The following is a 12,798-nucleotide window of genomic DNA, read 5'->3' on the forward strand; positions in this document are numbered from 1 at the left end:
TTTTTCCCTCCCAGGGTGTGAATGTGGGTTTCCTATCCCCCTGAGCCCTTGAGAAGTGAGAATCCTCTGTGATACAAAAATATCGTGCAGGGAGAGCAGGCAGACAGACTCCGGCAAGCACAAAACAGCCCACCCCAACTGTTTGGGGAAGGGGCATCTTAAAGCTGCGGATGCCACTGAGGGGCTAGACGAGGCCAGGGTCAAAGACACAGAGGCCTCATCCGAGCCAGCTGATTGCACATACCAGGGGCAGCCACAGGTCAAAAGCAAGAACGGAGAACTAAAAATGGGGCAAACCAATGAAATGTGGTACCCTTTCAGTCAGGTTTCAGGCCTGGGTATGGGACAGAGACGGCATTGGTTGCACTTCTGGATGATCTCTGGCAGGAGCGGGATGGGGGCAGCGCATCCATCCTCGCTCTCCTTGACCTCTCAGCGGCGTTCGATACCATCGACCGCGGTATCCTTCTGGAGTGGCTCTGTGGGTCGGGAGTGGGTGGCACAGTATTGGGCTGGTTCTCTTCCTTCCTGCGGGGCTGGTACCAGTCAGTGTTGATTGGGAGTGAGAGGTCCCACCCACGGCCCCTACTGTGTGGCGCCCCACAGGGTTCGGTGCTCCCTCCGCTCCTATTTAACATCTACATGAAACCGGTGGGTGAGATCATTTGTCGCTATGGGGTGAGGAACCATCAGTACGCTGACGATACCCAGTTATTCATCACCCTGGCAGATTAAGCAGTGCTCTGGATGTCCTGGAGGCTGGGAGGGTCTGGGCGGGGAACAACAGGCCTCGGCTGAACCCCGGCCAGACGGAGGGGCTTCGGGGCCTGCCGGTTCCGGGACTATGCCGTCTTTGGTGCTGGAAGGGGTGGCACCGCCCCAGACAGACCCGGTACACAATCTGGGCGTCCTCCTGGACTCACTGGACTCCCTCCTGCTCAAGGAGCAGGTGGCTGTTGTGGCCAGGAGGGCCTTTGCGCAGCTTCATGTTGTGCGCCAGTTGTGCCCATTCCTGGGAGGCCTAGCTCACAGTTAATCACGCTCTGGTCACCTCCTGAATGGGCTACTGTAACACACTCTACATGGGGCTGCCCTTGAAGAGTATTTGGAACCTTCAGCTGGTGCAAAATGTGGCAGTGCGGGCAGCCTCTTGGCACAAACTCACCAAACTCTCCGCCTTTTCTGCATTTACGCAACTGGGGAGAAGTCCCTGGAAGGCCAGTCTGAAGGCCTCCTCCAGCTCGCAGGACTCTGCCGCAGACTGGGACCAAAGAAGGAGCAGCAGACACAGGGCTTGTCTTTAGCTGCAAGGCTGATGAGTAGACGAGTTATTTGGGGACTCCGAGCCAGCACCTGTCCCCACTCACCCAGCCATTGGCTCCACTGACAGACACCTCAGGCGGAGGAAAGGACCTCAGCCACAGCCCAGTTCTTGGTACCTGGCCATCCCTGGAGTGCACCTGGGACCCTCTGGCTCACCTGCATCATAGGATTACCCATAGTTACCTCACTCCATTAACCCAGTTTCCTGACTTTGCACTGTACTCTGAACAACAGGGCTGCCTACAAGCAAAGAGAAAATCTGGTGGTCTAATTTGTGGTACCGTGTGTTGTGCAACCCCAAGCACTGCACACAGCACACGTAGACTCTGGCTTTTGGCTGTATTTGTTTATTTATTTATTAAGTTTAGCCACCGCCCATCTGCCCCCAAAGGAGGTACTCTCTGTATTTATAGTCATCATGGTCAATAAACCATATCAATAAACCAAGTTAATCACGTTAACTTAGCTGTGCCTCTGATTAGACCAGGAGAGGTATTACTCCATTTAGCCCCCAGTTTTTGTAAAGAAAGATATTCAAGGGCCAGCTCCACTGGAAAGTGAGGTACGAAGGGAATACGCCTGACAGACAGGAAAGCACCCAGCAGACAAAATAGGGCCTTCGGGGGTGAGGTGACTGTGCAGCCCCTTTTAAGTTTTCTTTTCTTTTGGTTTCTTTTAGTTTGATTTTTTTTCATATTTCGCTCTTCTAGTCTATTGTATTCTTTTTATACTGTATGTTGATTTTTTAAACTGTAAGTCACCTAGAGTCATTTGGGAGTCAGGTGGCCTATAAATTTAATTCAGTAATTATAAATTAGTAAAATAGCTACAGGATTGTTTAAAGACAATGAAAGCACTAACAGCTCTGTGCAAACAAACAAATATGGAAGACAACTGCTGGAAGCTGCAAAAGTTTGTATCTGTGCCATAGAAGGGAGATCCAGGAGACTGTGAAAATTAACCATCGAACAAATTCTTCAGACATGCAAAGTCTTGCTTCAAATCTTACAAAAAAGAATAGTATCGCATGTAGAATAATGCCAAACAAGCTGGCGATTTTCGGAAAAGGCCGAGGGGCACGAGATGAGCTAGCTAACCTAAGAGGGAAAGAAGAGGATCTGCTTCGTTGCCCACAGCAAGGTTCCACTTTCTGACCTAGTCTATGCTGTCAAAGTGGAACATACTCGCTTCAACTCCCAGCATCTCTTTGAAGAGTTTTCTGAAGAACCTTCACAATAATCAAGAAGTTACTGTAAGAACTGAGTTTGGAGTAGTTTGGAATAGGGAAAGGGGGGAGAGGAGAACGTGCACGGTTCTTATTCCTATTTAACTAACATAGCAAATACATTACGATTGGAGGAGATGACCTCTGGAATCAAATTTGGAGGCCAACCCGCTAGCAGATTGAGAAAAAGCATCGTTCAGCACTTTGTTAGCTGAAAATAAATAAGATTTAAGGCATTTATTTAGGGTTCACAATAAAAGCAATTTAAAATTTTAAAAAATCATAAATAATACCAATAATCGATAAATATATAACATATAGTCAAATCCAAGTAACGGCAGATCTAATTGAGCCCAAAGCTGGTAAGGCCGGTCCCAGGCAGGACTGGGGAACCAGCCAGCCCAAGAATGGCTCTTCCTCTCCCTGCTCCAAGCCTGGTGGCAAAACCAGGTCCTCAATTTTTTTCTCAAGTCCAGGAGGGAGGGGGCTAACCTCACTTCTGGGGGAAGGATGTTCCAAAGGGCAGGAGCTCCTTTTACTTTCATTACAGAAACATGAAATAAATAATATGGATAAATCCAGAAGGCAAAGGTAGCATGAACCAGCATGGTTGGTGAACTCATAATTGTGTGTGGGGGGGTTGCCCTTAAAAAGAGAGAGAGGGAGGAGGTGCTGGAGAAGTACAAGGAGATCAAACCAAGGGAAAAAGCCAGCAACAAACTTTGACAAGATGACGACAGGTAAATCTATTTCAATGAGAACAGTAAACAGAAGAGCTAAAACAGTGGATTTTACCCCTGGGAAATTTGTACCGTTGTAAAAGTAGGACACTGAAAACGAGTGCAGAAAAAAGACAGATGCCTATGAATTATGGATTTGTAGCCAGCTGGGTGACCCTGGGCCAGTCCCTCTCTCTCAGCCCTGGGAGGAGGCCATGGCAAACCATTTTTGAAAAACCTTGCCAAGAATCTGCAGGGGCTTGTCCGGGCCATCTTGGAGAATCGAACACAATTGAACAGATTAAAAAAAAGCAGTTACTAAGAATAACACGGACCACAATACTAAGGACCATCCATCAGTCTTGGACCAAATCCAGGCGCTGCTTCCTTGTGGAAATTACGAGCAGGCAGAAACTCGCATACTTTGGATGTGTGGTGTGAGGGGATGGTGGGCTAGAATGGTTATGCTTGGCAAAGTTGGGAAAAGTAGAAGGTGAAAACATGGGGCAAAGTGGATGGATGGGATCCAGTAGATCCCTGGAATGTCCTCGAAACTGCTACGAGGCTCCTGGGACAGGTCAGGATGGGATCACCTGCAGTTGGATCGCTCCCATCGTCCCAAGCTGTCTGTTTCGCTAGGCTGGCAGCAAGGGTCTCTAGGAGGGAGGTGGGCAGCTCTCTTCTTTGGAGACCTTGGCCACAAGGAACGCATCTGATCTTGCCCTTGAAAGGGAAGGGGCCAAACGTCCTGGGGGGGCTGCGGGTCCAATGATGCAAAATAAGCAGGCCACGCCCTGCAGAGGTTCTGAGCCTGTCTTGCTTGGTTGCGAACGTGTGAAATTTGGACCATGTTATGGCCAAAATGTGTAACTGGTGGCAGAGTCTTGCCGGGCTCCGAGGACCCTCGATCTGGGTCACGGCTGTCTACGGCCTCCTGCGGAGGGAAGAGCCCGGCCCGCCTCCCCTTCTGCTCCGCCGAAGCGAGAGGGAGAGGAGCAGGGCTGGCCCGCAGAGCTCCGTCTGCCCTGCTCCCAGGTCGACTCCTGCTCCGGATCGGGGCCAGGCGCCGCGGCCACGAGGCGCCGCCCTGGTTGCTGCGGGGGGGGGGAGGGAGGGGGCGCTGGGACCGCAGGGCGTCCGGCAGAAGCTGCACCAGGCCCCCGGCCAGGCGCCGCCCGGCGTCGTCCAGGGGCCGCGCCCTTTCCTGGGGCTGCAGCCAGGGCGCCCCCCGCTTGCTTCTCCGGCTGGGAAGAGCAAGAGAAGCCCCCGAGCAGCAGCGGCCAGCTGGGCTCGGCCCCGAACGAAACGGCGAGCGGGGCTTCGCGCGGCCAAAGCCGGACGCGTCCCTGGCCGCGCAGGGCTTGCCTTGCGGGGCCCGGGGCCAAAAGCCCCGGAGGAGCCGCTTATCCGGTTGATTCGCCGGCTCTCTCGTTGCAAGGCCGCCAAACATTTAAACGCGCGCCGCAAAAGCGGGCGAACGGAGCAGCCGCGGCCGGGAAAGGGGCGCCACGTGGATGGATGGCGGATGCGTCGGACTACAACTCCCACAGCTCCGTGATTAGGTCGAGGCGGACGGGAGAAAGACCGCAACTCCCATGACCCCCCGCGACTCTGCCCTCACGCCCCTCGGCGCGCACCGCCCCCTCCTTTTTTCCCGGCAGGCCTGGGAACGTGCGCCCCTGTGAGTCTCGCGCGCCTTGGCCGGGCAACTCTCGCGAGAGCTGGCGCTATAAGCCCGGCGGCGCTCACGCGGCCGTCTCTTTTCCGCCGAGCCAAGATGGCGCCGAAGGTGAAGAAGGAGGGTGAGCGCGGGGCTGGGCGGGCGGGGGCTGCGGGCTCTGGCGGCCGGGGTCCCGGCCCCCCACGTCTCCCGCGGGCCCGAGGCCGCCGCCGCCGCCTCGTCGCTTCCCCGGGGAGGGGGCCCTGCCGGCCCTTCCCACGCTCCCCCAGTAGGGCCCTCCAGGAATGGGTCGGGGGCCTTCCTGCTTCCCCCTTGCGACGGGGCGGGCTGCCCCTGCTTCCCCCTTTCCTTCTCCCGCCGCCCCTTTACTTTGCTGCTGGACCACAGTGCCCATCACCCCCGGCCTGTCAAGGCGTCGTTGCTGCCTTTTGTAATTGGCCGGGCTTGGCTGGGGGAGGCCATTGCCGCCGGGACCCCCCCCCCCTTGAATGAGCTCCTGGCTCTTCCGGGTCGCCCCCCGTTTGGGCTTTTCCAGCCGATGAGGATGTTTCCTTGGGCGGGCGGATATTGGGGTGCGTGGGGGCGCCCGCCGCGAAGGCTTTGGGCGTGTGGTCCTCATCGGGGGGTGAGGAGCGGCCCCAGGAGGAAAGGCTCCTGGGAGGCCCCCTGGCCCAGCCCTCTGCTCAGCGCGGCCTCCGTGCAGTCGCCGGCGGCTCTTCCGGCCGGCAGCGGTTCAGCCAGCGCCTCCTGACTTACTCTCCCCTCGTCCTGGAGCAGATAATTCCACCTCTTCTCTTGGAAGAAGTTAGCATGTCCACCTGCGGACTTCTCCAGGCTAATCGGACCCAGTATCTCCAGCACCACCCCTTTTTTCTTTCCATGCCTCTTATTCCCTTGGTTGTTCTCCTCTGACATATACTAGTTCGTTCATGTTCTTCCTAAAATGCACCACCTAGAATGGACACTTTTAAAGGGTAGAATAGAAAGGAGCAGACTTCTCTTGATTTTGACGTTGTACTGTTCTGTAGTTTGGAACTGCATTTACATCACCCTTTGGCTCATGTTCAGTTTGTGATCCACAGGACACCCACATCCTTATGTGCATCTACTGCAGCCTCATATGGTCCCCCACATTCTATAGTCATGCGTTTACTTTTTTCATTCCCAAATATGCGTTGTCTTGTAAATTAGATATTGTGTGTTCTACCTTTCATCCAGATTATTTGCAAATACGTTGAACAAGTTAGGGCCTGGAGTAGAGCCCTTTGATACATCACTTAGCACTAATGCCCAGCTTAATGTAGAGCCTTGGCATGGGTTGTTTGTTGTGCGGGTATTCTTAGTTTATCTAATGGAATAGTGTCATAGTCAACCCTGTGTTTTCCCCTCTTTCTTACTAGGATCTCATGGTTGAATGCTTTGCTGAGGTCAAGATGTGTTCACTGCATTCCCATGCTCAGCAAAAGCTCTTACTCTGTTTTTAAAAAAATCAGGTAGATTTGGCTTGACTTCCTGATAAGCCCATGCTGGCTCCCGCCAAATAAACATTCTTTTTTTGAATCTTCACAAAACAATAGCTTAATCATCTCTGCAGAATTTTTCCTGGTAACATCAAGCTGAACAATTTGTAGCCTCTTTTTTCTCCTTTTTGAAAATAGGAACAACCTTTGCTCTTCTCCAGTTTCTAGGTGCACCATACTTGTCCTCAGTGATTTATCCAGAATCACAGGATCTCTGAGATGATACTTCCAAGCTCTTTCAGGATTCTTGAATGTAGTCCTGGTGACTTGTTCATAATGGCCGGGCGCTCCCTACCCATTTCTTGACTTCCTTTGAATTCCCTCCTTTTGCCAGTTGTTCTGCTTAGATGCATTTGAACGCAACTCCCCCTTGAGAGAAAAGCAAAGTAAGAGGTGAGGAACTTTCCCTGTGATCCATTGCCTGCCATCTTCTGAGTAGTCAGCCTGCACCTTCCTTTTTTTCCCCTTTTATTGCTGACGTTGCACTTATTTGAGACCCAAACTCATAAATGTTGTTACAATGGAAGTGCCCCTCCCAACCTGATGCCTCTCGATATACGTCGGACTGCAACTTCTTTGCTGTTGCTATAGTCTAGACACCTAGAAGGTGCATGGATGGGGAAGGCTGCACTTAAGCATGGAGAGGCATGGATTTTGAAGAGGAGCTGCAGCTTAGAACTTGAACATGTGCTTTTCACCCAGGTCCAGTCCCTCTGTTTCACATTTACAGGCATCTCTATCAAATTCCAAATTGTTTCTGCCTGGGGAGCCTGGGGCTCACTGGGCAAGTATAACAGCATCTTTCTAGCCTCCTATAGGAAGGGTTTGTAGCTCAGTGGGAACATAGGTGCTGTGTGGACAGAATGGCTTGGGTTCATTCTCCAGGTAGAGTTGGGAAAGGCCCCTGCCTGAATGGTCACTCACTGTTGGCAGGAAAGGTCACAGGTGATGGGCAGAGCAAATAGTTTAAAGGCACCAGATGAATCTTTTTTCCATGTGTGACTTCAGGGAGCATGTGGGCTCCCAGCTTAATGTATCGGGCAGCCTGTTCTGCACCTACTCCGACCACGCTCTCCCCGCAGTCTGGGTTACAGCCTAAAACCCACCTTAATTTGTGCCCCTTTCTATTTGTTGTAACGTGTCTTTGGCTAGGCTGCCACCTGGCAGTGAGTCCTAGTTCATCAGCAGTCACGATTCTGGGGAGAACCTGCAAATCTGTTCTTTCTCATGCTCAGACCATTAGAAGCTGTGGTCTTCTCCACTAAATTGTGGGGGGAGCAGATCAGTTGCACAGATAAAAACCTAGGCCGTCTGGGCTGAACCTATGCTCTGCTTTTTCTTGCAGCTGTCCCAGCTAAGACTGAGGCAAAATCCAAAGCACTTAAAGCTAAGAAGGCAGTGTTGAAAGGTGTCCACAGTCACAAGAAGAAGAAGATCCGAACATCTCCCACCTTCCGGAGACCGAAGACCTTGCGGTTACGGCGACAGCCCAAGTATCCCCGGAAGAGTGCGCCAAAGAGGAACAAGTATGTTGGCCCTGTTCCCCCCCTCCCGAGGTTCACATGGCTTCCCCCAATCTTGCTCAAAGAAGCCCTCAGGAGCCAGCTCTTCCCCCAGGCCTCAGGCCAAGTGGGTGACAGAACCCTTGTGTGATGGTTCAGTTTGTTAGACTGTTTGTTTTTTCCAAACTACCATTTTTAGGTTACGGGTACTGTTGTTTTATTTTATAAGCCCCCTGTCATGTTCACTGTTTCAGTGTGCACTGTACATCGTAACGTTTCACATGCCATGGTGCTGACGCGTGTTTCTGTTGGGAGGGAGCTGCTGTGAAACCTTGTGCCAAGCTCTGTATCTATGTTCATTTCAATGGAATGTGTTTGGGTTATGTGCTCTGCTCAAGGACTTTTCCCACGGACCAGCAGAAGCCATTAGGAGCACCTGGGATTGTGACCCTGGGAAGATTCCACAGGGGGAGGGATCCCGTTTGTACCGAGGGTTTTTTAGTTTGCATTTGGCACCCTTTTTCCATTCTCAGCTTTCTTTGTGATCCTGCATACTATTCTTTAATAAATCAGATATCTTTATGAATCTGTTCATGAGTCTGATGGTGTTTTAGGATAGGCAATCATTACACCCCCCCAGTCAAGATAGAGTGGGCTGACCTATAAATCTGAATTAAAATAATCATGTTTTTTTGCAAGGGGCAGCTGTTAGGATGGGAAGCTGTACAGACAATGCTATCTCAGTTGTCCGGCTGTGGTTCCCAAGTCTTCGAGCTGTGAGGGGGGTGACAGTTTTTGGGGGCAACCGTGAGCTCTCCATAGCAAAGCCCTTGACTTCTCTCAAAAGTTTCTGGTACTATGTGGGTACCTAACAGGCAACAGGTAGTTGGAGACCAGCATTTACTTCAGTTTGAGGCACTTCTGAATTCCTTAACCCACCCTGGCCCTATTTAAATCTGGCTGTATCCTCAGGTGTTGGGCTCCTTGTGCAATCTCGATTTTTTATTTTTTATGTTTAATAATTGTTTTTTTCTGGAGTTTGGGTGACTTTTCGTGTTTTTATTGTAATTTTACTGTGTATTTTGCAAGCCCCTGGAGCCATAACAGATTGGCAAGGCCTATAAATTTCATTCACTGGTAAAAAAAAAAATGAAATTTAAAATTATCATACATTATAAACAAAGCAATGTGGCAGGGTAGGAATATCACTAGAGAGACATTCTTGCATGCCGTACAGCGGGGTTCCTCAACCGTGGCAGCTCTAAGCTGTGCGAGAATTCTGGGAGTTGAGGTCCGCACAGCTTAGAGCTGCCAAGGTTGCGGAACCCCGCTGTACAGCATCTGATTGGCGTGAGAAATGCAGGACCTTTATCTTCTGCTCGTGTTTAAAAAGAGGCTCCCTCAGACCAAGCTGGACGCGTCCATATAGTTTTCTTGGCAACTGCACAGAAATGGTTTGATTTAGTCTTCCTTTGGGGGATTTTTCCAGCATGTTCCAGCTTGCCAAGTGTCCTTCCCAAAATGCAGTGCAAAACGAGGTGCCCAGATTGGGATGCGGCAGGCTCAGTGGCGGCCTGAGTTTTACTGCTTTCTCTTCAACCTTGTTAGTCGTTCTTGCTCTGCACGGACGACGCCTCTTTTTCCGGGATCAGAGCTGTGTGTGATGAGGCTTCAGCGACCAAAGTCTGAGTGGTTGTGATTATAGCCTGAGGAGCTGATGCACCTGATCCCGGGCAAAGCTTTGTGTATTTCAGGGTTCCCCCTGGCCTGTTCCCCTGTGGGTTAACAAAGCCCTCCCCCTTTCTGCTTTGCTTCCCAGGCTTGACCATTATGCCATCATTAAGTTCCCCCTGACCACTGAGTCTGCCATGAAGAAGATTGAGGATAACAACACTCTAGTCTTTATTGTGGACGTGAAAGCCAACAAGCACCAGATCAAGCAGGCTGTCAAGAAGCTGTATGACATTGACGTGGCAAAGGTCAACACCTTGATCAGGTAGCCGGCAGCTGCGATCACGGCAGGGACAGGTTCCAGGGTTCCTTGGTGCAGGTGATGGAAACTTTTCGACTGAGCCAAGTGATGTATTCAAAGGAACCACTGATGCACCGGGAATCCTTTAGAGAGGGCAGAGGGAGTATGTCATTGAAACAGCTTCAAAGGCTTAAACGTCCCAACTTAAAGCTTTTTGTTCCTACTTTATTGGGAGGGATCCCTCCTGAAAACCAGCCATTCTGGCTGCAGTGCAGGTCAGAACAGGCTCTTTGGAGGTTGGGTCATTTCTGGCAAGGTCAAAACACTTACAAACTAGATTTGCCGCTTCGTGTGACGCAGAACGCGTCCAGAGATACAAAGCGGGTAAGCATCTATTGGAAATTTGTGTGTGTGTTAGGTAGATGGGGCAGGAGAACCGTGATGTTTTTAAAACCTTCTAGTGATTATAGCCCTCCAGGTCAAATGGCCAGAGATGAGAAGAATCCATTTTTGTTTTATTTTCTGGAGCTAATACCTCCTGCCCCCTTCCAGGCCTGATGGAGAGAAAAAGGCATATGTCCGTCTTGCTCCAGACTATGATGCGCTAGATGTGGCCAACAAGGTAAGACTTGTGCGTTGTGGGACTTGCTTCCGTGGGGGATGAGCGGGTTCTGTTCTGGGGGCGGGGCGGGAACTCTGGCTTTCTGCCTTCAGTCCACCAGGGCAGCGGGCGAGATGGTTGACGGCATTTCTATTTCTTTCTCTTTCAGATTGGAATCATCTGAGTGAAATCTTGCCAGCATTGCTCAAATGCAGCTCTGAAAACATTCGTACAAGTAGCTTGCACGTCGACCTGCAAAACTGTACAAACCTTTGTACAATAACTTTACAATAAATTATCCTGAACAACACTGCAATTTCCACCCCTGCTTTCAAACCTAAAAACCTTGGTGGTGGGAGAGCATGAAAATGGTTGTACTGATTATAACCTGACCCAATCGTTTGTTTTTTTTAATCTGTTCAGTCATGTCCGATTCTCGGAGACTGCCTGGACCAGTCCCTGCAGTTTCCTTGGCAAGGTTTTTGGGAAGGGGGTTGCCATTGCCTTCTTCCTGGGGCTGAGAGAAAGTGACTGGCCCAAGGTCACCCAGCTGGCTTTGTTCCCAAGGCAGGAATAGAACTCAGGGTCTCCTGGTTTCCAGCCTGGTGCCTTGACCACTACACCAAGCTGGCTTTTGGCCTAATCATAAAGGATCATAAACAAGTCCTGATCAAGGAAGCCGGTGCTTCATGCAAGTGCAGAATTTGGGGTAGTGAGGAGAAGCCTCTGATTGGCTAGAAATTAGCAAGTCACCAGCCAAAGAATCATTTGCTTTCATTTGCAATTCGTTAACTTGCTTTTCATGCCCGGTGAACAAAGAAGGTTGGTTGTACAGTTGTGTGGTTGCTTTTGATGCAGGCTGGAGTCCCAGAGAGGAGGCGGCAAAGTTCTTTATATTGCAAATGCTTGCCTTAGTGGGCTTGGCAACCCATTCCCACCCCCAAAATAAAGAGCAAGATGTAAAAACGGTTAAACTGGGGCAGTTGGAGGACCATCAGGCTCTTAGAGCAAGAGATTCAGTTCCGTGTTTGCAAATCCTTAGCAGCACGTTATCCAGCCTTGTTTTTTGGAATCTGAGTGCCACAGCTATTTCAGCATTGTTCAGATTGTTCAGTTGGTTGCTATGGGGAGAGAGCATTTAAACCTTGCCGTTTTTAATTTGAATTAAAATGTCCACGTTACATTAAAAGTTTCAAATTGGGCAAGAAGAATCCACTTGAGACTGGGTTTGCCATTCTAGCAGTTCAAATTACTGCAGCTTTTACATACAGGAGTTATTTTGGTGTTGCCTCTTGTTAGTCAAACAACGGAAGGGTAAGTTTTAAGCTTGCTGGTGCTTCAGAGCCGTGTGGAGAAGCAGGTTCCCTTCCTGCTGTCACTTTCCTTAGTTTTCTTAGGGTTTTCTTAGAGGGGTGTTGTCCTTCTTTAAGCTGTGCTGCGGGGAAAACTCCATTTTTTCCCTTTTAAAACTCAGTACTTGCCACCATCTCAGGAAAAGAGACCAAAAAGTACCTTTTCTGCCCTGGAGAGTGTTTTATTGGAAGTGGGACTGCAGATAATATAAGAGCCAGTTTGGTCTAGTGGTTAAGGCAACGGGCTAGAAACCAGGAGGCTGTGAGTTTGAGTCCCACCTTAGGCATGAAAGCCGGCTGGGTGACCTTGAGCCAGTCACACACACCCAGCCCAGCCCACCTCACAGGGTTGTTGTGGGGGAAAATAGGATGAGGAAGGAGTAATAGGGTTGTTCCCCACCTTGAGTTACTTATAAAAATAAAATAACAATAAAAACCAGATAAACCCAACTTAAGTATGTTGGTCTCTCCCAACTCATGCGTTCTGGGCTTGACTTTATGCGCCATCCAGTTTGTGTTGACATTTAGCAACCTCATAGATAGATTTTCTCCGGGATGATCTGGGAGTCACTCTGTCCTGTGAATCCAGCGTCTGCTGTGTAAGCCATGGTTTAATGTGCGAACTGGGCCAATTGTGGCCTAGTCAACGTGCTGTGGCTGCAGCGGCCCCCGCACTGAGTGCAGGCTGGGTGTGGAGACTTCTTGGTGGGGTGGGTTCCCTCCCTGCGGAAAGGCCATCCCTCTGCCTGCTGCTCTGCCCCTTCCCAAGCCGGGCAGCTCCGGCTGGCCTTGTGCTGCTGCCACCCTCCGCCGTGTGTCCACGCCTGCCTCTGAGCAGCCCTTGGCATCTGGGCCCTGCCTGGGTGAAGCCAGGGGCTCCCAAGGCTGTTTCCCCGGCTGCCG

The 12,798-nt window shown here is 50.7% G+C and overlaps 1 protein-coding gene and 1 non-coding gene across 2 annotated transcripts; both read left to right on the top strand.

The window, feature by feature from the left end:
* The first annotated feature begins 4,956 nt into the window (after window positions 1-4,956).
* Window positions 4,957-10,853, top strand: RPL23A (ribosomal protein L23a). Its single transcript, XM_063295386.1, has 5 exons — window positions 4,957-5,069; window positions 7,814-7,994; window positions 9,790-9,966; window positions 10,495-10,564; window positions 10,713-10,853. Exons 1-5 carry the CDS (start codon window positions 5,045-5,047, stop codon window positions 10,725-10,727), a joined length of 468 nt encoding a protein of 155 aa, XP_063151456.1. The 5' UTR covers window positions 4,957-5,044; the 3' UTR covers window positions 10,728-10,853.
* LOC134488674 (small nucleolar RNA SNORD42) lies at window positions 10,015-10,077 on the top strand. The gene has a single exon (XR_010066994.1). It is a non-coding gene; the product is annotated as a small nucleolar RNA SNORD42 (small nucleolar RNA).
* Window positions 10,854-12,798: the final 1,945 nt, after the last annotated feature.

Source organism: Candoia aspera, chromosome 1 (assembly GCF_035149785.1).
Source record: "Candoia aspera isolate rCanAsp1 chromosome 1, rCanAsp1.hap2, whole genome shotgun sequence".
Classification (NCBI taxonomy): Eukaryota; Metazoa; Chordata; class Lepidosauria; order Squamata; family Boidae; genus Candoia; species Candoia aspera.